Here is a 27,274-nt window from a genome sequence, read left to right as displayed (position 1 = left end):
GTTTTTACTTATTATAATACTATACAATAATATATTGCTATATTTATTAATTTCATGTCTCGCATGTTTAAATTGCCAATTCTGAATTATAGCTAATTTTCTTTTGTAGAATTGTATGCGAGATTCCAGAATCAATTACTTTACGTCCAGTACTACCATTTATTCAAGGAAAAAAATGCCCTGCTATAGGAGAAAATTTGGTTGGTAAATATTTAAAAAAATATTTTGCTTCTGATTGTTATTTGCTTAATCATTTGTTATTGTTATGTCTAAAATATTTTAAATACATTAAAGCACAGAATTTCCTTTTAAATGAATTGAAAATTCATAACTCTTTTAATTGTTTCAATGAATTTAAAAGAGAGAAACGTCATCCCTCCACACATACATATACGCACAAAGGAAGTCAATAGGTGCTTTTTCTACACAAGTGAAAAGAATGCTATGGTAAGGGAAGTCTCAAAATGTATTAAATTATTTCGTGTCTTGCTAGATAATTTGAGTAATTACTTGGCTTATGTTTTATTTAACTGGTTTCTTATAGAGTACTTTGTAAAGAAAGTGTCTTATTTATGTTGGAAAGAAAATTACAAAATCCCTATACAACCAAGGAAACTGAAAGCATAACAAACTAGCAGTGTTTCCTAAATTTAGCCATAATGTACTATGTAAGATTGTGCAGTACTAGTGGAATAATATTACAGAATAATATTCATGCTTGTCATTGAAGATGGGAATTATTTATAATTATATTACTTATAATTATATAATTTGGTTTATTATTATATAATTTGGTTAAATGGCCAGGGTGGACTTCAGTGCATCTTTGATTGAGTTAATACTAATCTTCAGCACATTCCAATATTTTAGTTATTACTCTGCAATTTTTTATTTTAATTGTAAAAAAGCTTTTGCATGTGTGTAAATCTACTGAAATTATTTATTGATCTTACAGAGGCTACAAACCAAAAACCTGCTTGAAGGTTATCATGAGAAAAGAGATTATTCTGATGCATTATGATCTTGCAAACAAAAGTAGAACATAAACATAAGTTAGAATACTGAAACTTTGTTTTTTTTTTTTTTTTTTTTTTTTTTTTTTTTTTTTTTTTTTTTTAAGGTATTTGGAATTTTATGGGAAATTTAAAGAACAATATTCAGAATGTAGATATTGAGAAAGGACTATAAAAATGGACTATTTTAAGGTTCAAAATATGCTATATGGTCTCCTGTTTATGACCAAATAAATTGAATGTATTAAAAAATGAAAAGGAATTTTACATTGTAGTATAAAAGATTAGATATTTGGGTAGGGAGTATAATCTAGCTTTTTATTTGTGATTTTGCATCAGATTTACTTTAAACACTGAGTTTGAGTAATCATTCAGGTGTATGCTCAAATTAATCTCTTTAGAATCTGGAAATATTTTAAAAGAGAGAGGAGTATCTGTTTGCCAACATTAAAGTTATAAAATAAACCAGATTCACATCAGAGGATAATTTCATGGTTTTTAACAGGTTGCTCATGAGTTTGCTGCATCTTCAGAGATATGTATTCTGTTATATACTACCATGATAAAAAGTATAGGGAATGATTCATTTAAAATATACTACCTGCAAGAAATTTTTCGCAAAACTTTTTCAGAAATTGATAGAAAATTCAGGGATATTGAGCAATCTATACTTCATCGTTTGTAATAAATTCATTTACAGTGAAAGAAGAAATTCTCGCTATATAGCTTTCCCTAAGTGACAAATGTTAATTGAATAAGGATTGTACATTAAATTTTCTTTTGCAACAAGCACTATCAAAAAATAAGAATTTTTTAATGGTATAGAATCTTTAAAGAAGTCAGAGAATGTGTTGCAAATGAACTATGTTCCATCTGTTTCTACTAATAAGCAGTATGCCAATCAAATCAGAGATTTTGTACTCAGTAGCTGTTATTTAAAAATTAGGGATGTCAATGATAAAGTATCCATGTTCCAAAAATGCTGAATTTTCCCCAAAAAATAAATGCATTCTATTTTAAGGTCGGTCTAATGGTTAAAAAATGAAATTGAATGTATTTATGTATATGCATATATTTGAAAAGGGTGTCAAAGGTATCTGTCTGCTTATTTTACATCACTTATGCTTCAATATATTGTGTGACACAGTCTAAGAAATCATTTTAAGGCATGCAAAAGTTAGGCTTTGCATGCCTTAAAATGATCTTGTCCCAAGACTTAGAAGTTACAGCCCTATAGATATCTTTTACATTGTCAGAAAAAGCCTTTTCAGTTGTAATTTCACTTATGAGAACAACATAGTTGTAGGAGAATTTATTTGAGAAATATGATAGATAAGTAAGCAAACACGTTTTGGCCCAAAATTCTTGTACTTGTTTGCCGAGTCTAGTGCATTATCGTCAGAAATTGCTTAATATAGAGATTGGACTCAATAAATCCTTCTTCCCTCTAAATTTTAAAAAACTGCATGAGCAATTTGTCCCTTAGACAAAAACGAAATGCAGTTTCCCTTGCTTTCATAGAAACGTACCAAGGTTATTTTCACTTTTGACTTTTGAAAATGAAATTTTTTCCTTTAATTAATGATGAACATTTGGTTTTCTTTTGTGCAATCAGAGCTGGAGTATCCTGTTTCTTCCTCAGCAGTAGTCAATTTTAATATATTTTAATTCCTATAACTTCAAAAAGTCAGTTTGCATACTGAACATGATCATGTTTTTGATTATTAAAGAAAGAAGTGGCACAAACTGGAAAGGGAATTTTCTCTTGCTTAACTTTTTCTTGAACATTTACTTTTCTCTTTGATAGCACTAGATTGATGTTCCATCATTTTCACATTCAAGCAATAATCTTCTTTCAATAATTTTTCAAGCAATAATCTCTGGCTTTTGCAGTAAGCACCTTGTTATGAGAGAAATAAGGTCCAGACTTAATTTTCATCTTCATTCATTTTCTGCACCATTTTGAAATCTTGCATAGCACCTGAATATTTGTGTGAGGGATGAACAAATTATCATTATACACTTGTTTCAAAATTCAGCTACATTACTTGTGCTTTTTCTGAATTTAAAACAAAATTTAATATCTGCTTCATGTTGTTTATGTAATAATGTTATCTCAATAAAAAAAAATGTCGTCACGGAGCATGATGAATAATCACATCATGGTTTGTGAATTTCACTGGAATATTCCTGAATCATAAAAAAAGGCTGGTGGGTGACAAGTGTTGCTTCATAGATGACATTTCTAGGCTGGTGTGATGAAATTACTCTCATCATTTAATTTCCAGGTTATGTATATAGAGGTATAGAAATGCTACCTTGAATCTGTGTATAAAATATTTAGAAAAAAAATAATAATGCAGTATTCATTAGCACATTGAGTTATCTTCGGATAATATAAATAAAAGGGGGAACAAATCCAAGGAAGAAACTGACCTATTCATTTCCCATATTTAAACTCTATTCAAATTCTTTGGAATGTTTAAATTACTAGATTATATAATACTATTTACTTGCTAAAACTTTTGATGAAATGGTAAATGCATTTAAGGAATGATGCAATTTCTGCAAAATCTTTTTAAAACTCATATAATTCTTAATTTTTTTATATCGTGCAACAATTATTAAATATTTTTCCTTTTAAGAATTTTTATGCACTGAAAAGACAAATTATTATACAGACATACGATATGACATGTAATTGAGCATACAGTGGTACCAATGACCTGCAAGCTGCTAGTTATCATCAGTACTACAGAGTGTAAATAACGGATCCTCAATGAGTGCACCAGTGATTCTTATCATGGCTAAATAATGATCTAAATTAATTTGAATTGTAGCTAAATTGTCAGTGCTTACAAGGCTAGATGCTCTATTGATTCAGCAACTACCGAATTATTGGCTATATTGTGGAGTGTTGTGGAAACACACCAACAGTACCTCAAAAGTGGGAAAATCAGTATGAATCGTGCAAAATGTGGTTGTGAACCAGTGATCAATGCACAAGGTGCTAGGATTGCATGTTATATCGACAGAAAGAAGTGCAATCAGGTTGTGAGAGATTATAATGCTGGTGCTTCATTCATTGTTTGCACAAGAACTCTATGTTATGAACTGTTGTAACTCAGCTGTAACAATTGAGGGCCATCTCAGGTTCCACTGCTAATGTTACTGGTTGCTGCTGCTGCGTTTTTATCAATTTGCAGATCATCTGAATGGTAGAAGATTTGAAATGTATCATCTGAAATTCCAGCTGCCGAGACAGGTGGCAAAGCTTGCGTGTAATGCAAACAGAACCTAGCAGTGCATTTCTTGTGTTGGATATGCATTGTGCAAGCCTTTAAGTTTTTAATTAATGGTCTCAAGCTGCATTTTCCAAATACCTAGTCATACCTAGTGCTGGTTCATGAAAGCAAAATACCATGTTGCAGATAAACTTAGCACGTAACCTTTCAGGTACTTCAACATCGTGAAAAAATACTATATCATTAAAGAAATAAATTAGATTCTCATATGAAAACCATCTTGTTCAAGTTTTTCAAATGTTAATTCATAATACATCTCATGCTTAAACATATTAGACTGAATTATAAACCAAGTATAGTTAATCAGGTAATCTGAGAAAAAAACTAAACCTAGTAAGCAAAAAAATATATACGCTACATTCAGAACTCTAAAGATTTTAACATAAACATTTATCGCAAGGCCTGCCGAGAGGAAAAATATCAAAATATCACGGCTGCAGGTGCACGATTGCCAGAGATCACGTAGTCATTTTATTTTCAACCAGCAATGTCCAATCCAGCATTGGTAAGAACACAATTAGGAGCTTTTGTACATTCTTATGGAAATGGAGTGAAGCACTGTCCAGTTAAAAAATGCTGTCATCATAATTGAGGTTCAGCTAGGATAACAACCAGGTTTCCAACATGTCTAGAAATGAGTCACTGATCACAGCTCCTTCTTCAAAGGAAAACGGGCCATGCACTTTCTCGTAGGACACCACCCAGAAAACATGCACGAAACTGATACTGCACTGAAATCACAGAACTGGATACCTAAAAATGGAGCTCACAGAAAGCCTTTTCCTGTTGTGTCATCATCTTGGAAACTGACGCTGCATAGATTTATTATTAAATTTTTAAAACCACACCATTCATTTGTAAACACTTTGTAGTATAATTTGTCAATAGAAGATGTCAAAATTTAGTAATCTAATGTCTTCATAGAGGACACTTGATACCAAAACTTATCACTGATTAATTTATTTTAGCTTCTTTTTTAATGTTATGTGTAACGCCACCAAAAGCTGATTAGGCTTGACTAGAGTTTGACAGCAGACTCGGCCATTGTTTTTGTATGAGAGTGACAACACCGAGTCTGGACTAAAGTGGGAAAACATTGCTAATGTCTACTGTGATATTGCAATTAACCTTTAGTGACGACAGAACGTTATTCACACTCTCAGTGATTATTTGTTAGTTATGAGTTCAGATACTGTATGAATTTTTTGTACTTATTTATTATTAATTATAATATTTTATCACATCTAATTATCAATGGGTAAATGGTTAGTAAAACAACAAGAAAAAATTGCTAGTTTATAACTGATAAATAATCAAATGATGTCCAAACAGGAACAAAAGACCTTCAAAGTGTCACTTGGAATTAAAATGTTTGAACTACAACAACAAGCCAATAGATTTCCTTATAAATGAAGAGGAAAAAATTAATACAGTGGGTACCGCTTAATACGATCATGTCCGTTCCAAACTTATTTGATTTTATAAAGTGGTTAGATTTTATATGCGGTGCTGGGCTACAAGCAGAATTTTGTTTCAGTTAAGGATACATGGTTGGATATTTTCAGGGGTGGGGGATATAAAAATAAAACAGACTTATTTTATATAAGGTTTCAATAAATTTTTATGAATAAAATGTGCACATACCTGAACCCTCTCTTTCCTTGTATAGGCCCCTGCTGTTGAGATTAATTCTGCATTTCTATATTTATTCTGTTTAATATATAAATTACATACATTTTTGTAAGAAAACTTTCATTACTTTTTTCCATAGATGGTAAAAGCAGTCTTCATTCAGAAAAATTAATTATATCAACATGTTATACATGCCAGTACAGTATGTAAGCATGTCATACATTATTTAAAAATTTCTCTCATTCGAGTTTGCTGCATATTTCTTCTTAGTAGCTTTCCAACAGCTGTTTCCAAGAGATGGCATTGCTTGTAACTTCCTGCATCTCCACCTTTAAGTTTGAGCATTCTCAAAATTTTTATGCTTGTCGAAACTCTGGTGCTGTTGGTATAGGATCCCAGGGTTTGTAGCGGTCCTTACAAGTGCTAATAAGTCCTTATATTTGAAAATAAAATATAAAGGCCCTTATAGGTGCTTACTTTTTCTTTAAAGCCCTTATTTTTTGTTTTTTGCTTTTAGTGCTTTTTTTTATAAACGTGCATTTTTTTCCCGTACCAAAGCCGAAACTAAATAAACAACTTTTCTTCTTTATATGCAGCGTCAGATGGTGAATCATACTCCCGGAAATTTATTTTCCCCCCTTTCTCCTCTGCATTAACGTAACCTATGGTGCACGCGAGAGTACAGACAGGTGCATGTCGTTCTATTGGTTAAAGAATTGCGAAAACGGTAGAAAACTCCGGTACATTCGGTATTCTTTTCCTTCCACCCAAATACTACACACGTTTGAATTTCTATCAAGATTTTAATAATTTGCATTCTTGTTCCGCGTGGTCAGTTCACATTTGTGTTTATTATGATCATTATGCTTTTATTATGAATATATGCATGAATATTTATAATAATATAGTTGCAGTAACTGCTGAAGTATAGATAAACTTCCAAAAATGGGTGTGTTTTTACACAGATTAGCTTTCTAAGGAATAATATTTGGAATGGCTTAAATTAAAGGAAAGTAATCTAATAGTCAAAAAAATTTCATTTTTTATTTATTTATTTTTTTATTGTGCCAATACATTATACAGTACGGAGGTTGGAAGGTTCTCCCCTTTCTCCGCAAAACCTCTAATATTGAAGTAGCAGACTTTTTTTTTGTCACTGTCCAATCTGGATTGAATAGGACTAAAATTTTTGTGGTCTACCCATCCGAAGCGAAGATTGATTCTATTCCGGAAATTTAACGCAGTCTGTTGAAAATTAGAATCAGAAACACCCCAGATTAGTAAGTCTCTTTTCCTTTATTTAGTTCTTTATTCTCCGAATACCGGCAGCTGTTGATTCCGATTGTGTAATATCACATGTGGAAGAATTTCGCCGCACGTATTGCACAATAACGTTTGCGGTATTTTGCAGAGATAATTAATTTTGATGTTCAGTCTGATATTTGTTTATGAACACTTAAAAGAGTTTTACTGTGCTTTCTAAGAATATTTCTCAGTTCCGTTGGTCTATTTTTATATGATGCACATATTGAAATGTCAAAATCATTTATTTAGTCGAGAAATCTAAAGAACGGCTACAATCTCTCCCCACTCCTCTTTTTCCAGTTACTATCTGGAATATTCGGCAATTTCTGAGTGTGCGGGTTAGTTGAGCTTTTACAGTTAAAAGATGACTGCATGAAACAATTTCCTGTCTTCTGATTTCAGAAATGTGCTTCTTTTTTACTTAAATTACTTTCCTTGGAATATATGTTAAGGGAAAACTGTTATGCAATGAAAATTTAGAAAATGTTCAGAATTTTGATTCAAGTTAAATTATTTAAATATTAATATGAGTGGAAAAATAAATTGTATTTATTATTAGGTGCCAAACGAATACAATTAATATGGCTTATTTTCTATATTTTGAACTGAAATTTCATCATTAAATCTTGTAATATAGTTTAGTTCTACAGAGTTTTTTTCCCTCTCATTGTAAACTAATTTTGTAAATTGAACTGTCATTTATTTTTTTTTTTTTTTTTTTTTTTTTTTTTTTTAAGTGGTACTATTCTGTTTTGAGGGCCTTAACAAAATTGCAGCGAAAATGTATGCACAAAAGCGCCAAATCTAGCAAACGTGCCCCCACTCAATCATGTTTAGCCTTTTTCATATAAATTATAATAATAAAAAAGTATTATATGAAATTAATCTTTCATCTAAATTAAAACGTCAATCTTAGATAGTTATTTACCATTATACTTCCTTTCTTGCCGCAATTATTTTTGGCAGCATTCGCATCAACAATAGTTTGGCGATTTTTTACGGCTCTCGAAACCTAATAGTACCAAAAAGGTTAATTGTTTTCCATGGTTGAGGTTATGCTCATTCTCTTAATAAATATTGCATTGCTCATATTTTAAATTACAAGTCTAATATTTCTTTTAAGGTTATGCAGTTGTGTATAATGTAATTAGACAGGTGCTTATTTTTTCCTTAAAATGTGCTTGAAAAGTGCTTATAGGTGCTTATTTTTTTAATTAAAATGTGGCTACGAACCCTGAATCCGGATTTTCGTCTTTGGACTGACTTTCATCTTCACTAATCTCTTTGTTTTCTCTGATAACTTAAGTGATTTTTGTATCGCTCTTTTCATAGGAAGTCTGGATATTTTCATTGATTCCCAAATATTTGAGGAAAGTTTCATCGTGCATCTTTTGATGGAGGATTTCTCGCAACATAGTAGCATGCCTCTTCCTGCCATTTCAAAACCACTCCAAGAGGGCAGTTTTTACATCAGTACACTTTTCGCTTCGCTTCTGCTTACGTGAGACATTTGCACTTGCCATCAGTTCATCCAAAATTGCCTTCCTTCTTTTCAACCATGTACATAATGCAGATTTTGGAACTTCGAGCTGTACAGAAGCTTCACATTAACTGCATTTTTTGGTAAAGCATCATATTGCCTCAACAGCTCTTTATATTTTAAGCTTAAGTCTTTCTGTTTAGACATTGAGGTATGACCAAACAACAACAGCACGATGTGGATGTGCAAAGTGTGTGAACAAAAAAGGGACTGTTTTCTATACAAATTCTCCCTCACACCTTTTTTAAATGTTTCCCCTTTCCCCCAATTGGTCTAAGCCAGTTCTGACAAATCTCTTGTGACCTATCCCTTCCCGTGATTGGTCCGGATAAGGAAATTCTAGCATTTGCACCTGCACTTGTAAAATTGAATCGCTTGAAACACAGACTTGGGGTAACAATTATAGATAAAAAAAACTGTATCATTTGCAGTTCCATGTGCAAAAGTGAATCGACTTTGAAAAAAATCACTAAACTTGAAACACAAACTTGGGGGTTTGACTTTACAATTTTAAAAGCGATTTGATGTTATTAAGCAGTTATTTTATAATGAAACTGTATTCATATGATTCCCTTTGCAGAACATTTTGATATCCTTTAGATCATAATTGCTCTTTATTTTATAAATTACAGTTTCATATTTTTAATTTGATAATTTCTGCATGCCATCTCATCAGATTTAAATTGTTGATCTATAATCTGGAATTGCCGAAGTCCCGACGATTCCGGATTAAAGACTTTTGACTGTATTGTATTATAATATATATACTATATATAGTCTGTAATCATTTTAAATCAAATTGTATGCATGCTTTTTCTGTATTCCACTGCATATTATTTTCAAAAGCATTATCTTCAGTTAGTAGTTGTTATGTGTAAAATTGTTAACGAGGGTATAACACATAGATTTCTTCATTTGGTAATAGCTAAAATAAAAGGACTTTCCCCCTGCTATTACTTCTGATTTGTATGTATTTTACTTTTAGATTGCTATACTCGGTACAGAAGATTTGGAAGTGGAAGTTATTGTGAAAGATAGTCTGGGTCGAGAATTCCATAACATATCTTCGTTTGATATAAAATGGTATCTGTCTGATTATACATTGGCTTATTTTTCTAGTAATGAAGGTGTCAAGACAAGATTAATGAGTGTTCAAAATACTCATTTCAAAGCAAAATGTGAGTTCTAAATATTTACTGTCATGCTATTTCTTACTGCAATGGATTAAATTTTAATGAGCATTTTTTTGTGTATAGTATATTCTGTATAAATTTGTGATGTCTGCTTCTTTTTCCTGTAAGAGACTGGCATTTGTTCTGCATATAATTCTGTACAGAGTATTTATTCTTATTACCTTAAATGCATCACTTAGAGTCATTAAAAACAAGTTAAATTTCAAAATTTTTCGTAGTTGTAGTGCCCTATACTTTATTGTGTAAAATATGTTGTAGGGTTGAAAAGTATATTGCCTTCAAGTAAGGCAAATAATTATTCATTTATTCTTTAATTTAAAATAGTTAAAAATGTATCTTATTCTAACCAAAATACCAGGGATATTCAGTAAATAAGCTTCCTTTTATCTGTCTACAGAGAGTAAACATAATTTTATGGGAAGATTTGTTACAAAAGGTAGAGCAATTGTTTAATTATTTTTCAGCATAATCACCCATCAATTTAATACATTTTTAACGTCATGAGATTAATGTTTGAACCCTACACCATAGAATTATGCTGCTTAACATTGGAATTAATATGTGACAGCTGTCTGCACTCCTTCATTCCTTTGATAATGTTGTTTGGACTACAGTATCTTAAGACATAAGAAAAGATGGAAATTATGAGAGGTAAGATTGGAATTATGTAGTGGTTGTTCAAATACTTCTCATCAGAATTTCTCTGGGAGATCTGTTGTATAAGAAGCTGTATTGGTTCTGGGTGTTATCAAATAACAAAACAGTATTGGTGCTGAACACCATTGCGTGTTTCTGAATAGCCTGGCAATGTTCACCAAGTTTCACAGTAACAGTATGTGTTATCATTCTCAGTTCTAAATCAGAAAGCAGTTGTAAAAGTGTTTTCTGGCCCAAAACACTGTGCTGTGTTATAGGTACTGAGTGTTATCAAATAACAGAACAGTATTGATGCTGAGCACAATGTATTGTTTGTTTCTGAATAGCCTGTAGCAATTTTCACCATGTTTCACAGTAACAATATGTGTTGACATTCTGAGCTCTAAATCAGAAACCAGTGAGCAAAAATGGGTTTTTTCCCAAAACACTGTGATAGCATAATCTGCTTGAATTTAAACTTTATGAGATTTACTATGATGCCAACGCACTAATTGTTCCCAAACTTGGGCAAAGTATTCATCACCTTGGATAACATGGTCCAGGAATTTGTCATTCTCATCATGGTACTGCTGCCGAAATGTTGATGTGCTTTATTTTGTATTCAGACATTAGCTGTTTTAACAATCATCTTGACCAAAATTACAGATAAACAAATGCCTCCTGACTATTTCATGCAAAAAGATAAAGGAAATCTGAGGGAAATGCTCCATAAACCTTAAGCAAATCTTTAAAATTCACTGCTACACTTCTTCAAGGTTACTTCTAAGAGACAATACCTTCCCACTGTACCCTTCATCATGCACATTTTGTTACTGAACATTTACTGTACTAGCGACATAACATGTGCTTGCTTGTAACATTTTACTCATACACCAAATTTTTTGTTATACGATGTTTTGATCATTTGCGACATACAATCAATTGATCTGAAACTTTGATTGTGGTTTATGGTGTGGAAAGCAAATAGCCCTTCAGCTAATGCTAGCTGTTCCTCCGTTAATAATACATATTCGCTGACGAAACGTAACGTTAATGATAGAACACCGCCGAGTAAATCTAACTCGTTAAATTGCCTAATTTAGTTTACTCTGCATACATTTTATGTGTTTTTTTAATTATGTATTTTTTATTTCTTTATATTTACTATAATAATTAATAAATAATGGGTAATATATTTTTACACTACATTTAAAATAAGAAATGCGGATGTTTTCTAAAAAGCGGGACATTTTAAAAAATCGGTGGGACGCGGGACAGCCCTCCAAAAAGCGGGACTGTCCGACCAACATCGGGACGTGTGGTCACTTTTACACTAGTGGGCAATTTAAGCTTTAATGGTGGCAGTAGAGGCTTTTGTCCATCTGATGATGAAGGTCCATTCTCCTGCATGCAGCTCTCCTCTTTCCTTATATTTATACGAGTTTGCTACTTCTCTTAGATATTGTTCTGTGAATATAGCTCACATATTGTGATTGTCACATCTTTAAAAAGTGTGAGGCTAGAAGAAATTTTTTGGGAAACAAATTTCTCTTTTTCTACTGCTGAAGTATTTTTGCCGAAACAGTTTCCTTGGAACCGGTGTCCTGGCTAGCTAAGCAGGATATAAATTTTCTATCTCTTATAAATATAAGTAAATGGATAAATTCAACTATATATATTTTTTACTAAACCTCCACCACAGTCGTAGCTAGGGTTTTCAGCGCCCAGGGACAACTGAAGATTTTGCGCCCCCTACTGCGTGCCAAGGATGGAAAACATTTAATTCTAAAATGTCGTAACATCAGTTTGGCACCTCTTGGATTCAGTGCCCCCCCCTTGCACCCCCTCTAGCTACGCCCCTGGCCTCCACTCAGAAAATAACTTTGCATTTAAGCTAAATTATGTTACTGCGAAACCAGTGGGCGGTAAGGAAATTTTACTATCACCGAAGTGGTTGGTAGGTATATATAGGTTGACTATCTCTGGTCTAAAACTTTTGAAAATCAAGAATTTTACTAAATTCTGTAACTACAGTAGGTTTTCTTTGATCTTAATGAATTTAAGAAATGCTTCTAATCAGGAAATCTGGTGTTGTTCTAAAACTTTTGTGACAACTGATGTTGCTAGAAAGATGCTAAGATAAACTTCTGACCTTTTTTTTCCAAAACTATCCGCTTACATAGCCAGCTACCTAAAATAGTTATATATATGAGGGCTATCCAGAAAGTAGATTACGTTTTGGAATAAAAAATTAACAAAGTATAGGAAACAAATTTTATTATATACAGATGAAAGCCACACTCAAATACTACTTTTCTACATAGTCACCATACAAATTAAGGCATTTATCGTAGCGATGTACGAGCTTGGAAATTCCTTCGTCGAAAAATTCGGCCGCCTGCGCCTTCAACCACTTCGTTACCTCTTCTTCTTTTCGCTGATGATTTCGTGCAACAAACTTCACGAAATTTGTGGAAAACTCAAAGAAAGTTCCGTTATTGTGAAATTTCGATTTTCACGGACTTTAGCATCGACTTTTTCGAGAAGTTCGGCGGTCACTATGCTGGGTCTCCCACTTCGATCTTCGTCGTGAACATTGGTTCGGCCATTTTGAAATCTTATGACCCACTGACGCACTCCACCTTCAGTGATAATGTTGTCCCCATACACTTCACGAAGCTGCCGATAGATTTCTATCGGTTTACAGTTTTTTGCAGTCAGAAACCTTATTACTGAGCGCAGCTCGCGGGATTTTCAATTAACGCAGACATTTCAAACCGTCACAGTATCTGAACGGAGCACAGCACGAACCTCTCACTAGCACGGCTAGATGCAGACTAAGCTGCGCAACGCTCTGACCCCAAGATGGCCGCGCTAGCCCCGCCCCTAGCGGACACAGACGGAAACGTAATCTACTTCCTGGATGGCCCTCGTATATTGAGAGAGAGCCCAGTTAGTGTAATTTCACAACTCCAGCTAATAATTAATAGTGACAGGTATAGAACTGTGCTTATTGTTTTTATCACTTTGTGGATCAGTCACTGACAGATTGAAAAATCACATATCTTTTGTTTTTCCAAATGGCAACACCCTGGTTTGTGGAAGATGAAAATATTTTATTTTAGGCAGTAGTAACACATTTCTTTTAAATCACTGAGCGTGTTGATTTAAGTCAAAACACAAATATCTTTGCTGAGATATTTCTTTTAAATTGCTGAATTTTTTATTATTTTAATTGAAACACAAATATCTTCTGCTTTGTGGCAACACATTGCTTTTAAATTGTGGAGTTTGTTAATCTAATTTTCATATTAAGTTCACTCAAAATGTGAAATAAATGAAAAGCAATTTCAAAATTTGTGTGTTGATGGGCTCATATTCAAATGGATTTGTGTTCAAAATTTTTTAGCTTTACGGGTCACTGATTTTCACATAACATATATATGCATACATACATACAGATTCTTCAGAAATAATCCACGAATTTGCATACTTAATGGTATTTTCTTCATAATACCAGAAGGATGACCAATAAGACTACTGTGAAATTCTGGGCAAATGCTGGGGTGTTAATATCCCAGATAAGATGAGTTCCCTCTTGAAATGTTTTCAATTTTAAGCTTCCCATCTTGCTGCTATAATGAATCCAGCGGAGACTTTTATCTTTTATCGTTGTACTAGTTGTTGCTTTAACTGAGCTATTCCTTTCATTTTTGTCATCCTTATCCAGAATAAAATTATTTTTGGATTAAACATAAGGCAATTTCAGAGCAGATGTCATGGTATCCTTTAATTCTTAAACTGATTCATCATTTCAAGAAAACTTTGATTCTGTTAACTGCCAAAGAGAGTGTTGACTCTTAGAAAACTGTTCAAGAACTCTGAGTTCAAAGACTAAGAAATATATCAAGTATTATATCAGTCATGAACTTAGGTGTTCATTAGATCTGCTTGCTCATTTGGGGAAATATGTTCACAGTAGCTAATTTCATAGTGAAACAATTTGCAGTTCAGAGGGTTTAGAATCTCATTGTTTCTGCTGTATCAAAATAATGAATAAATTTTAAAAATGTAAAAAGATATATATATACACATATGCACAGAAAATTACACCATGTTGATAGAAAAGTGGGGACATTATTAGTTACAGTGGTCAATTCAGAAGTGCCACAAATTGTAATATATATGGACCTTGTTGCTTAAAATATTTATCTAAGTGACATTTTGTGTGTAATTTAAGCACTTAAATAGTGATTGTTTGATTGTTTCTAATTGCCATTGTACTTAAAGCTGGAGCTGAGAATAGTGGTTTTTTTTTTTTTTTTTTTACTTTATTTTTACAAACTTAAAATGAATTTCTTGAGTACGATAAAAACTTCTTCAGACATGAAATTTTCTTTTTTTTTTCTGTTAAGATTATCAAGTTTTGCATCCATATGGTTCTGAAGGAAATCTGAGAATTATAGCAAGCATAACAGGATATAAGTCATCCTTCCTTAAGGGCATGGATATGCCCAATGTGAGTAAAAACATAATCTTTTGAATCATAATACATGCCTTACAGCAATTTGTATAATTATTGCCCTACAGTCTTAGTATCAGAAATAAAATTTGCAAATAGCTGCCAGACTTTTCTGTCATTGAACCTTTCTCTCTCTCTCTCTTTTTTTAATAGAATGCTTACATTATTTTCCTCTTAATTATGGTGAACAATTCTGTTATATATGTATTTTCAGGACAAAGTGTTCCCCTCTATTAATAGTTCATTAAATTTCATTCTTGTGGAAGAAGCTGAAGTTAGTCCGAAAACGATATCAGTTTATAACAGCCCCTCCAACAAGGTAAATATTTCTAAATGAAATTTGTACTAATAGCTATATATTTATAATAATTCCAAGATACGTCCAAATAACTTCTGCAATACTTTTTAAGACTATGATTGAGAAAGTAAGAGTGGAAAAAATATCCTTTTTTAATGTATATCTTTTTGAATATTTCATATTAACCCACATTTGTAGGAAAATCAGACTATTTATACTTGATTTATTGATATAAAATTAATAATTATTGTGAAAGATTGTAATTTCTTAAAGGTATTATTTTTTAAACATTCTCCAAGATACTCTTCAAATTGACATTTGCAGATCTCAAAATAAAAAAAATATTAGTTAAATTAATTAGAGAATTTTTTTCTTTTAGAAAGTTGATGTTTTATATGAATTTTACTATTTAAATACTTCTTCCCTGAGATAAAATAAATGCTCTTAAATTAAATTATATAGAGTATATGGGAAAATACAGGGTGACCCAAAAGTCCATTAACATTTGAAAATCCAGTAATTCACAGATAATGTAGATATAGAGGTAAAAGTTGACACATATGCTTGAAATGACATGTTGTTGTATTGAGTGGAGGGGGAAATATGACATATGCAGGGGTGTTTGTGCTCCGGGGAAATCCCGGAATTCCGGGGATCGTCGTTCAAAAGGAAGTAGGAATAATAATGAATTATTTATTTTGATCTGGGTAATTTTGTTTGCTTTGAAAGCAGAAAACGCAAGGTCAGTGTGTGTGGTGAAAACTTTTCCTTTCTTTCTCCAAAGGCAGTGATAATGCGTGAAAAGAGGGAAAAAAACTTCTTTTTTCTTCTTTCCTTATTGCGAGTTATGACTCATTCCCCCGGTTCTCGGACATTCTCTTCTGGATTCTTTTCCGCAAGTAGGCGCGGCAGAGAAAAAAAGGGAGAGACTTCGTTCGACCAGATGTGCGATCACGTGACTCTGGGTTCAAAGGTCTTATCTCTCCTGGCGTGGCACCAATAAGTAGAGAAGGGGGATTTTTCGCCCTATTAGCTATTTGTCATTGATCGCTTCTCAACTTTTTTTCTCCGATGTGTAAAATTTTCGTTTCGTTTATTGATGCACGTGTAAATTTTTCGTTTCATTTATTGAAATATTTTTTTATTTATGTACGCAAGAGAATTTCACTATGAAATTTCTCGATACAAATAGTGATATTATACAATTAGAAGAAGGTGTCCGGAATGCATTTAGGTGGAATTGGATTGAACGGAGAGATGGTAATGGGGATACCATCAGCACATGGTGCAAGAAAATAAATGTTGCTGGACAAGCATATTGTGTTTTTTGTAACTCACTGCTGAAGTATGGTGGGGAAGGATTCAAGGCTTTCACAAATCATTCTAAAACTGTGATGCACATAAAATATTCAAAGTGCATTAGACATTCAATGACTTTAAGTAATTATGCTAATTCAAAAAATACTGATGACTTACTGGAGACTGATGCTCGGCCATTGGATATAGTGACAAGAAAAGCACGCCAAGAGGTATTAATAACTTCGTTTATCGCCGAGAATTCTCTTTCTTTCAATGTAGCTCCCAATTTAATTGAACTCTGCAAACAGTTGAGCCGTGATCAGACGGCACTAAACTCGTTGGAAATGTCCAGGACTACTGCATGTTATAAGATGAAATATGGGCTCGCAAAAACTATTAAAGAAAATAGCATTAAAACTTTAAAGGAGACTCCATTTTCTCTAAATTTGGATGAAAGTACTAGCAATGCTCAAGAAAGTATACTGGCAATATTGGTGCAGTTTTATGACAACAATCAAAATGAAGTTGTAGTTCATCATTTTGCATCTCTAAAGATGGAATCTTGCAATTCAGAAGCTGTTTTTAAAGCAGTTGTTAATACTATTGAAGATAATAATATTCCATGGGCAAACTTAATTAGTTTATTAATGGACTCATGTAACACCATGCGAGGAAAAAAAAAAGGATGTTGAAACCAGACTACGATCAAATAAAGCACCCCACTTATTAGATATTTGTGGTGACACATGTCACACAGCTAATAACTGTGCAAAAAAATTTGCTTCATGTTTTGATAGATACTTAGAAGATTTGTTTGATGACATCTATTTTGATATGAAAAGCTGCAGGAAAAGAGAAAATTTTTTCAAAATCTGTGAATCCCTTGCCATTAAAAAACTTAAGCCCTTGAAGAGACCCAGACCATAGGTGGGTGTACATTTTATGTGTTTTAGAAAGAATCAAAGATCTGTGGGATGCTCTTATTGCATTTTATTTTCACTACTTGGATAAAACTGATAAAGGGGATTATTTTATGTTGAAACTGTATACAATAAAAGAAATATTTCTGCAGCCCAGAAAAAGTTGTTGAAGGAGTGTATTCTTGCTTGCATTCCCAACAACTCACAAAGAATGCTTTAGCTCGGGAAAAAAGAATACTAAATGGGTTATTTGTTATGCAAAACAAAACTTTATTGCATGTGGCATTATATTCAGCAGTATTACCAGAGTTCAACATTTATATTAAATTATTTGAAACAAAAAAACCAATGCTTCATTTAATGCATTCCAGTATTTATAAATTGATGGCAAAATTTTTCTCTTATTTTATGAAGCCAGAAAATATAGAGTGCCCATCTTATAATGATTTATTAAAGGTTAATGTCACAAATCCGGAATTCCATCTACCTAGCAAAGTAATATTTACTGGGGCAGAAGCTTCCACTCTCCTAAAGAAATTATCAAAAAATCATCCAATAGCAAAAGAATTCCAAATTTCTTTGATGAAAGCTTATACTAATACAGCACAGCATATGAAACAGAAATTACCCCTTAAAAATTCATATCTAATTAGTTTTACAGCATTCGATCCAGGTAAAGATCCAGGTAAGAGGTAAAACCAGTACAGTATTAGCTTTTGAAAAATTATCATCTTTTATGTCCCATATTTTTAGTGATAATGAAAAGTCAAAAGTAGAAGCTGAAATAAGGTTATACCAGAGTGATATTGATATCACCAAAGAAATGCTCTACACATCTGATGAAAGTGGAATTCAAGTCAAGTGTACAATTGATAAATATTGGTCTAAAGTTTTTAATTTAAAAGATGATTTCACAAATGATTATAAGTATCCTACATTGGCTAAATTGGTCAAAGCCTGCCTTAGCTGCTTCCATGGCCCATTAGTGGAAAGTGCATTCAACTTAATGGATACACTTGTCACTGACTATAGAACCTTTCTTAAGATTGATTCCCTACATGCAGTGCAGACTATTAAATATGATTTAATGGCTTCTAAAGAAACCTCATGTGAAAAATATGGCTCAAAAAATTCAATGACTGATCCAATTCACAAAGATCTCTTACTGAATATGAATAGAAGTTGGAAAACATATCAAGAGGACTTAAAAACATGTATTTCAGATGAGTCACCTATAAAAATCTCTGAAAAACCTTCTACATTCGCAGAAAAGCAAACTGCTTCTACCTCTGCATGTGCAGTTCTTGAGGAAATTTCTTCAACTGTAAATGAGGAAAATAAAAGTCAACCTTCCTGTAATTATGAAGTTCACCACAAAAGAAAGACAAGCCTACAAACATCAGAAAATAAAATTTAAAAAAAAAAAAAAAAAAAAAAAAAAAAAAAAAAAAAAAGGCAACAGAAATTAGATAATTTTTTTAAAAAAAAAATTAATTCAGTTAATTTAAAATATTTACATAAAATGTAGTAGTTTATATGTTTGAAAATTTATGGTTATTAATTTTGCAAATAAAAGTAATTAATTGAACTTCATTCAATACTTCATAATTGTAATTATTCATTTCTCTTCCCCCCTTTTTGAAACTCCAAAATGTCGGTAAGTAAGTCCGTAAAAGTTTCAAGGGATTTTTTGGGGTCCCACAAACACCCCTGCGTATGGTAGTAGGCAGCAAAATGTTGACTCAGGCAAACCTGAGTGGTTCGTTGTGATGGGTGCCCACATGTAATCACTAACCCGGAGTAGTGCAGTGTCAATTTTCGATTCTGTTATGGTTCTTAACCCTTTGACACTCGGTGGTCGTGCCCTGAAACCACCAATTTTCTAATTTTTTTCTCCTCTTCCTTCCGAAATTTTTGAGTGAAAATCAACTGATTACTGATCTTTTACCTCTAAATAACACAAAATGACTACAGAATCATACATGTTTTAGGTCTTAGTACTTGAAAAATTATCATCTTTTATGTCCCATATTTTTATTGATAATGAAAAGTCAAAAGTAGAAGCTGAAATAAGGTTATACCAGAGTGATATTGATATCACCAAAGAAATGCTCTACACATCTGATGAAAGTGGAAATCAAGTCAAGTGTACAATTGATAAATATTGGTCTAAAGTTTTTAATTTAAAAGATGATTTCACAAATGATTATAAGTATCCTACATTGGCTAAATTGGTCAAAGCCTGCCTTAGCTGCTTCCATGGCCCCTTAGTGGAAAGTGCATTCAACTTAATGGATACACTTGTCACTGACTATAGAACCTCTCTTAAGATTGATTCCCTACATGCAGTGCAGACTATTAAATATGATTTAATGGCTTCTAAAGAAACCTCATGTGAAAAATATGGCTCAAAAAATTCAATGACTGATCCAATTCACAAAGATCTCTTACTGAATATGAATAGAAGTTGGAAAACATATCAAGAGGACTTAAAAACATGTATTTCAGATGAGTCACCTATAAAAATCTCTGAAAAACCTTCTACATTCGCAGAAAAGCAAACTGCTTCTACCTCTGCATGTACAGTTCTCGAGGAAATTTCTTCAACTGTAAATGAGGAAAATAAAAGTCAACCTTCCTGCAATTATGAAGTTCACCACAAAAAAAAAAGACAAGAGCCTACAAACATCAGAAAATAAAATTAAAAAAAAAAATATTTAAAAAAAAAAAAAAAAAAAAAAGCAACAGAAATTAGATAATTTTTTTAAAAAAAAATTAATTCAGTTAATTTAAAATATTTACATAAAATGTAGTAGTTTATATGTTTGAAAATTTATGGTTATTAATTTTGCAAAAAAAAAAGTAATTAATTGAACTTCATTCAATACTTCATAATTGTAATTATTCATTTCTCTCCCCCCCTTCTCGAAACTCCAAAATGTCGGTAAGTAAGTCCGTAAAAGTTTCAGGGGATTTTTTGGGGTCCCACAAACACCCCTGCATATGGTAGTAGGCAGCAAAATGTTGACTCAGGCAAACCTGAGTGGTTCGTTGTGATGGGTGCCCACATGTAATCACTAACCCGGAGTAGTGCAGTGTCAATTTTCGATTCTGTTATGGTTCTTAACCCTTTGACACTCGGTGGTCGTGCCCTGAAACCACCAATTTTCTAATTTTTTTCTCCTCTTCCTTCCGAAATTTTTGAGTGAAAATCAACTGATTACTGATCTTTTACCTCTAAATAACACAAAATGACTACAGAATCATACATGTTTTAGGTCTTAGTACTTCAAATCAGATGTCTTTTAAAATTCGTTTTCAGTGAGACAAAATAACTTCCTTTTATTAATATAAACAACTTTAAATTTCAAAAGTTATTCATCGCACATCATGATTTCTATCATAAACAATAAAAAATAGCAAAAATTAAACTGCATATATAAAAAAAAAAACCTCTATATGTATGGCATTTGCTTTGTGGTTTCAGGGCGCGACCACTGCCCCACTAGAGCATTGTGTCACAATGCTCTAGAGGCACGGTGGTCGCACCTTGAAACCACTGTTCTTCACAATGGCGTTTGCTTGCTTCTCAAATAGGAATTTTTATTTTTACCCGGATATAGATAAGGGGTTTTGAAATCACAGAGTTATTTTATTACTAAACAATAGATGCATCTGCCCAGTAAAAAGGTCTTTCTTTTCCAGAGACTTTTCTCTGACCTCAACACACTTGCTTCCCAAGCTAATATTGTGATTTTATAAATTATTTCCTGTGTATTAAATTTAAAGTAAATATACTTTGCTGTAATTAAAAATAGAAATCGTATAAAGTTTTATTTAAATTAAAAATATTTTCTGAATATTTTGAGATGAAATACGAATAAAATAAGTATGAACGGGAAACGAAGAATCCGTACCAAAGCCAAAAAGACCAAGCCCCTCCCCCCCATTAACACCAAAAAACCACAAATTCCATGTACCAGATGAAAAGAAACTAAATAATGCTGGACATATACCAGTGAAATTTAGATCCAATCAGTAGCACAAGGAAGAAACATCATTGAAGAAGACACGCATGCGAAACGTACAATGTGGGTCTATGCATGTACCAAAAAGACAAAAGATGCTTTCAACGGTGTCACAAAAAATATTTGTTCTTTGAAATTAAAAAAAAAAAAAAAAAAAAAAAAAAAGTTTTTTTATCCTTAATTTACTGAGTTTTTTAATCCATGTAGGCAAACGTCCTTATTGTGTAGGTACTTATACTTTCACTGCGATAGAAAAATTACATAAACGTTTATTTTTTAATTTTTTCTGACGATTTAGTTTGTAAAATAATGTAAAAATATATATATATTATTCAATTCTTACATGCATTTTTTTTAATTCGTAAATTTCGTCATTTATTGGAAACGTGCATGGAAAAAGGCAAGTTTTTTTTTTTTTCCTACTACCTAGGTACGTTTCAAAGTCCTAGACGCGCGGTGGTTTCACAGTGCGACAACCACCCACAAAACAATGGGCAAGAGTAGATTTTTTTAAATTCCTATATTATTTGTCTCTAGGATCATAATATTCAATTGCTAGAGTTTTTAGTTAGAAAAATTATAAAAATAAATATTGCGCACGTCAAAGGGTTAATAGGTCTTAGATGAGTGAATCACAGTTTTTAACTACATTTGCAGCATGGGTAACATAGTTGAGGTAATCAAAGCACATAGAGAATCCGAACAAGACTAACACCTGGAACTCTGCAATTTTAGAGCCATAATTAAATAGCAATTATTGAGAGGATTAAAAAAATTCCACTATTTGCCAAAAACAGTTTCTGAAGGATCATGTGAGTGTTGTTAAGTGTACAGTAATAGTACATAACAAATTAAATACAAAGCAAAATGGCAACATGAACAGAAATATGTACGAATCAGTTATACTAAGATATATCATAACATTATCGATTTAGGTGGCAAAGAACTGCAAGCGGCCTTCTATGATTATCGTGACTTTCATAATCATAGCTTAATACAGGGATAGTTCTGTTTTCCTTATCTGGGATTTTCATAAAAACATTTTCAGCAATCTTAGCAATATACATCTGAATTTCAGGAATTTTAAGCTCCCTGTGAATTGCCATGTTCAGCAAAATGTCAGTGATATGAGAATCGTGTATTAAATGAGCAGCTGTGTTGAGAAAGGGAAACACTTTTCTAACTTCACCTCCAAGTGTTAGTCATGATGTGATAAGAATTTATAACATCAATCGTGATCAAATCCTTTTTCTCTGAGGAAATGCATGATTTTGCTATTCAAACTGTCAGTGTGACGGATGTGAGGTAGGCTGATATGTTACAGAATGGCATAATCCCTAGTCTGGTTGATAACCACTGTTGGAAGATTGTTGATGAATGGCGGTCAGTGAACATTTGTTATAAAGAGCATAGTCTTTGTTAAAACTCAATTACTGTATGGTAATTACTGGCAGATCAGTGCAGTGCCAGAAACAGTTTTACGGTATGTTGCTTGTAATTGGCATTACCTAAACATCAGTTTAAGTAATCCATATCTTAATGATACATACACTTACTGTTAGTGTCTGTTATTTATATTGTGCCTTTGAAAAATAGTAATAATGAAATTTATTTTAGGTCTATTTGAATGTCACAAAAGGATCAGGATATTTTCATGTTGAAGCCAGTGATGCCAAAAAAGCAGAAGTAACATATTTGAGTAATACTCGACAAATTGAGGTAACTAACTAATCTTTTAGTATATTAATAATTCAGTTATATGTATATTTTCTATTTAAATAAGTGCTTTGAATTGAAACAGCCATAAACTTATTTTTTTATTTGATTTGATTGTTGGAGAAAATTTGCAGACATTATAAATTTTAAGATTAATTTTTCATAATTTTATAAGCTGCCTTATTTTTGGTATTTAAACTGCTTACTTTTTCTAGTTTATATATTTTTTTCTACGTTGCATTTTGATATATTTTTTATGTAGACTTGTAGAAGACTTAATAATTTCAGAAGATATATTAAAGCAATATATCATATAAAAATATGACATAATAATGTCACAGCAAGTTTGATCCGTATATCTTTATATTTTCTATATTATATTATGATTCTGTATTTCTTAAATTGTTTGGTTTATTTCAAATTGAATATGCTTCAAAGGTTGAGATTGTTAATTATTAATATTTTATTTTATGTGTAATTTTCTGTTATGCATGATTTTATTACTACTCTTCTAGATCATACCATTAGAGACTGGTATTTTTACAGTCACTCTTACTGATTTATGTCTTGGAATAAAATATGAAAGAGTCGCTCAAATTCAAGTATATGGCATATCTGCTATAGTTGTGAATGTACTAGATAAGGTATTGGGTTTCTAATAGTTTTATAGTTAGATATTTTTATTTTAAACTTTATTCAGAGAAAAATATTAGTGTGAAAAATGCAGCATGTTATATACTCTTTTACAATGTATTTTTGTCAGGTTCAATTGGGTAAATCAATAACAGCCTCTGTTGAAGTATTAAATGAAGATGAAGAACGGATTCCAGCATCACTATTTAGTTTGATGAATTTGCAGCCTATCTCATTCTCGAATATAGTTTCTGTTAGGTATGGTATATAACTTTTTACATTGTTAGGTGATAAATTTATTTTTTTCTTAAATTAGTGGGAGCTTTCTTATATTTTATACGATGGTTGGAACTTTAATAGTGGCAACACAGCTGAAAAAAAGGCTTCGCAACAAAACCAAAGAATATCGCGTATACCACACGTGAATTACATACGTACCTTACCTCTCAGCAAAAAGACTTGTCCTGCCTACGTCACGTGCATGCGTAGTGACGCGAAGAACGGATCCTTGTATTAGCTCGCGGTCTAAAGCAAATGTTGTCAGGATGTTTTCAAAACAAGAACAACGATGTTAGATAAAAATTGAATGTGCCAGAGGTCCTACAGCACGACAGTGTCATCAAGGGCTTCAAGAGGCTTGCGGGGAATCTGCATTGCCTTACAGAACCGTAGCAAGATGGGTGAAAGCATTCAATGAAGGACGCCAAAATGTGGCAGACATGCTGCAGCCAGGTCGTCCGAGTGTCAGCGTTGCAGACATGCAAGCTGTTGCTGCACTAATCGACAGTGATCGCCGCCAAACGATTTGTCAGCTGGCCGGACAAACAGGATTAGCGCATACGACTGTGCTGCACATTCTGAAGGAACACCTGTCCATGAGAAAAATTGCTTCACGATGGGTTCCACATCAATTGATGGAAATGCAGAAATGGCTACGATACGATGCTGCCTGAACCCACCTAGAGTGCCGTGATCGCGAAGAAGATGCTTTTTTATGCCGTGTGATTACGCTGGATGAGACTTGGGCCCGATCATACCAGCCGGAACTGAAACGAAAATCAAACTAATGGCGTCATCACGGGTCACCACGACGTTTGAAATTTCGTCAGAACCCCAGCGATGTGAAAGTTATGGTGATTCTCGTGTACGACTGTGATGGTGTCATCCTAATGCATACCGTTCTCCCACAGCAGACCATCACTGTGCAGTATCACTGTTCATTTTTTTAGCTCAATCTCCGACCAGCTTTGAGAAAAAAACGGCGACACTTTCTGCAGAACGCTCCTCTCATTTTGCATGACAATGCTCGGCTGCATGCAGCGCAAGCTGTGACTGATTTGTTCAAGAGATGGGGCTGGGAAGTGCTTTACCAGCCACCATACTCCCCAGATCTAAGCCCTTGTGACTATGACTTAATTCCTAAGATGAAGGAACCACTTTGTGGCACTCACTTCCAAACTGTTCCTGAGATTCTTGCGGCAGTAGACCGGTCCATTCAAACTATTGACAAAACAGGCGCTGCTTCAGGTATTCTGCGACTTCCACATCATTGGAAACAGGTTGTACACAATGCTGGCGACTATAATTGAAGGACTGTAAAACATTGTGACATGAATCACTTTTGTATTCCTTGTAAATATATAGTTGCCACTATTAAAGTTCCAATTCTTGTATAAATGATTTGATACTCAGTTGCTCTCCTTTTGTGATGGCTAATTGACCTCACTATAAAACGCCTTTTAAATTACATATCTGTAGATGTTTATATAACTTTAATGTATTATTAAAATTACTTGTAATTTATTGGAGAAAAATATGTCTAATTTAAAGGTATTTCAAATGTGAAATTATTTTTAAAAATCCTATTTTTATTGTCTTTTATTGATAATCCTTCTGATAAAATAAAATAAGGAACACGATTTTAATGTAAAATATCTATAGAGTGGTTTTAAAAATCTTCTTCAGAAATTCTTTTAAAAATGAAGAACAAAAAATGAACTCAAGCGTTCCTAATTTTGAATGAGATATTATAAAATAAATCCTCAACAGCATTAAATGAGAAGGAGGCATTGTAGCTTGGCATAGTTTTCTGATGTTTATTTGTCACTTGAAATTGTGAAGTGAAATCCAGCTGCAAATTTAGTCAAATGAGATACATATTTTTATAATACCTTGTGAATGAAAAATCCCGTAATTAGATACTGAAAGGTATTAGCAACGTAATGGCACAATCTGTGACATAAGGAAACTTCTCCAGTCTCTTCATTCAGTACCATAGATTTTTCTCCAAACAAGATTTAATTGTTTCTTTATAGTATACTTGTAAATTCTTTATTTCTCTTACTGGAGGGAGAAAGTCTGATAGAATTGTTTTTTTGATTGGGAGTTGTTATTCATCACTTCTTCATATAGATGGGAATAGGGCTATTTTAATAGAACCATGAAGTGCTATTTCATTTCTCTGCAAAATTTTCTGAAAGTTTACTTATTTAGATCATAAGATATCGGTCAAAAGATATATCTTTCCACACTTAACTACTGATATAAAAATGACAGTAAATGTGTAGAGTGAAAAACTTGAACAAATGAGCAACAGTCTCTTCTTGTGAAAGCAACTTTACTTTTTTGTGGGAAGTTTATGCTTCCTACGAAGAAAATATAATTTTTAAAAGTAATATGGGATTATCTTCACTGTTTCTTTTATTTCATATCCTTATGATTTTTAGTAGCAAATAAAGTTGCTCTCAAAAGTTGCAATGAAGGAATTTTTGTTTGTGCTAACAAACTTCTTCAACGGATAAACTACAGCACATTGTGCTTGCGAAGTAGACTTCCCTATCAACATAAACTCTAATGCTTTCTATGTATGCAATACTGAGTTAATGAAATTGTTAACAGTATCTGATATCTTGTTCCATTGTTTATTAAAAAATATCTGGGATAATAAAGTGTCTGCTATTACAGAGAAGATAGAAGCAATATATATAATCGCTCTTGTCATTTAAGCAAAATTGAACAATGTGTACAGTGTATTTTCTGTTTACTGATTAGCTCCTATAAGTCAATATTTATATTTGAAATCCAGTTAGGCAGTGTAACGGCACAATCCTCCCCTTCATTTCACTAATAAATCTCTCTCCCCCTTTTTTGTAGTTGTTGGCCAGAGGAAGTGTTTTTGGATTTAGTTTCTAAATAAATCATTGTTAAAAACTCAACTTAGCTGTAGACTCGTAG

The 27,274-nt window shown here is 32.6% G+C and overlaps 1 protein-coding gene across 3 annotated transcripts in view; it reads left to right on the top strand.

Annotated features, from left to right (window-relative positions):
• LOC118182413 (nuclear pore membrane glycoprotein 210-like) overlaps positions 1-27,274 on the top strand; it is a 182,462-nt gene that overhangs the window by 96,556 nt on the left and 58,632 nt on the right. For all 3 annotated transcript variants that reach the window (XR_015040766.1, XM_085815406.1, XM_085815405.1), the window contains exons 20-26: positions 110-200; positions 9,781-9,973; positions 15,040-15,143; positions 15,361-15,465; positions 23,309-23,410; positions 23,923-24,051; positions 24,171-24,298. Coding sequence is in view for 2 of the 3 variants with exons in the window: in XM_085815406.1 (XP_085671532.1) it covers positions 110-200; positions 9,781-9,973; positions 15,040-15,143; positions 15,361-15,465; positions 23,309-23,410; positions 23,923-24,051; positions 24,171-24,298 (852 nt within the window). In the remaining variant the exon portion in view is untranslated. The remainder of the gene's footprint in view (positions 1-109; positions 201-9,780; positions 9,974-15,039; positions 15,144-15,360; positions 15,466-23,308; positions 23,411-23,922; positions 24,052-24,170; positions 24,299-27,274) is intronic.

Source organism: Stegodyphus dumicola, chromosome 4 (assembly GCF_044657685.1).
Source record: "Stegodyphus dumicola isolate Sdum_Otavi_A_Nest chromosome 4, ASM4465768v1".
Classification (NCBI taxonomy): Eukaryota; Metazoa; Arthropoda; class Arachnida; order Araneae; family Eresidae; genus Stegodyphus; species Stegodyphus dumicola.
The sequence above is the reverse complement of the archived record's forward strand: the minus strand, read 5'-3'. Positions and strand labels throughout refer to the sequence as shown.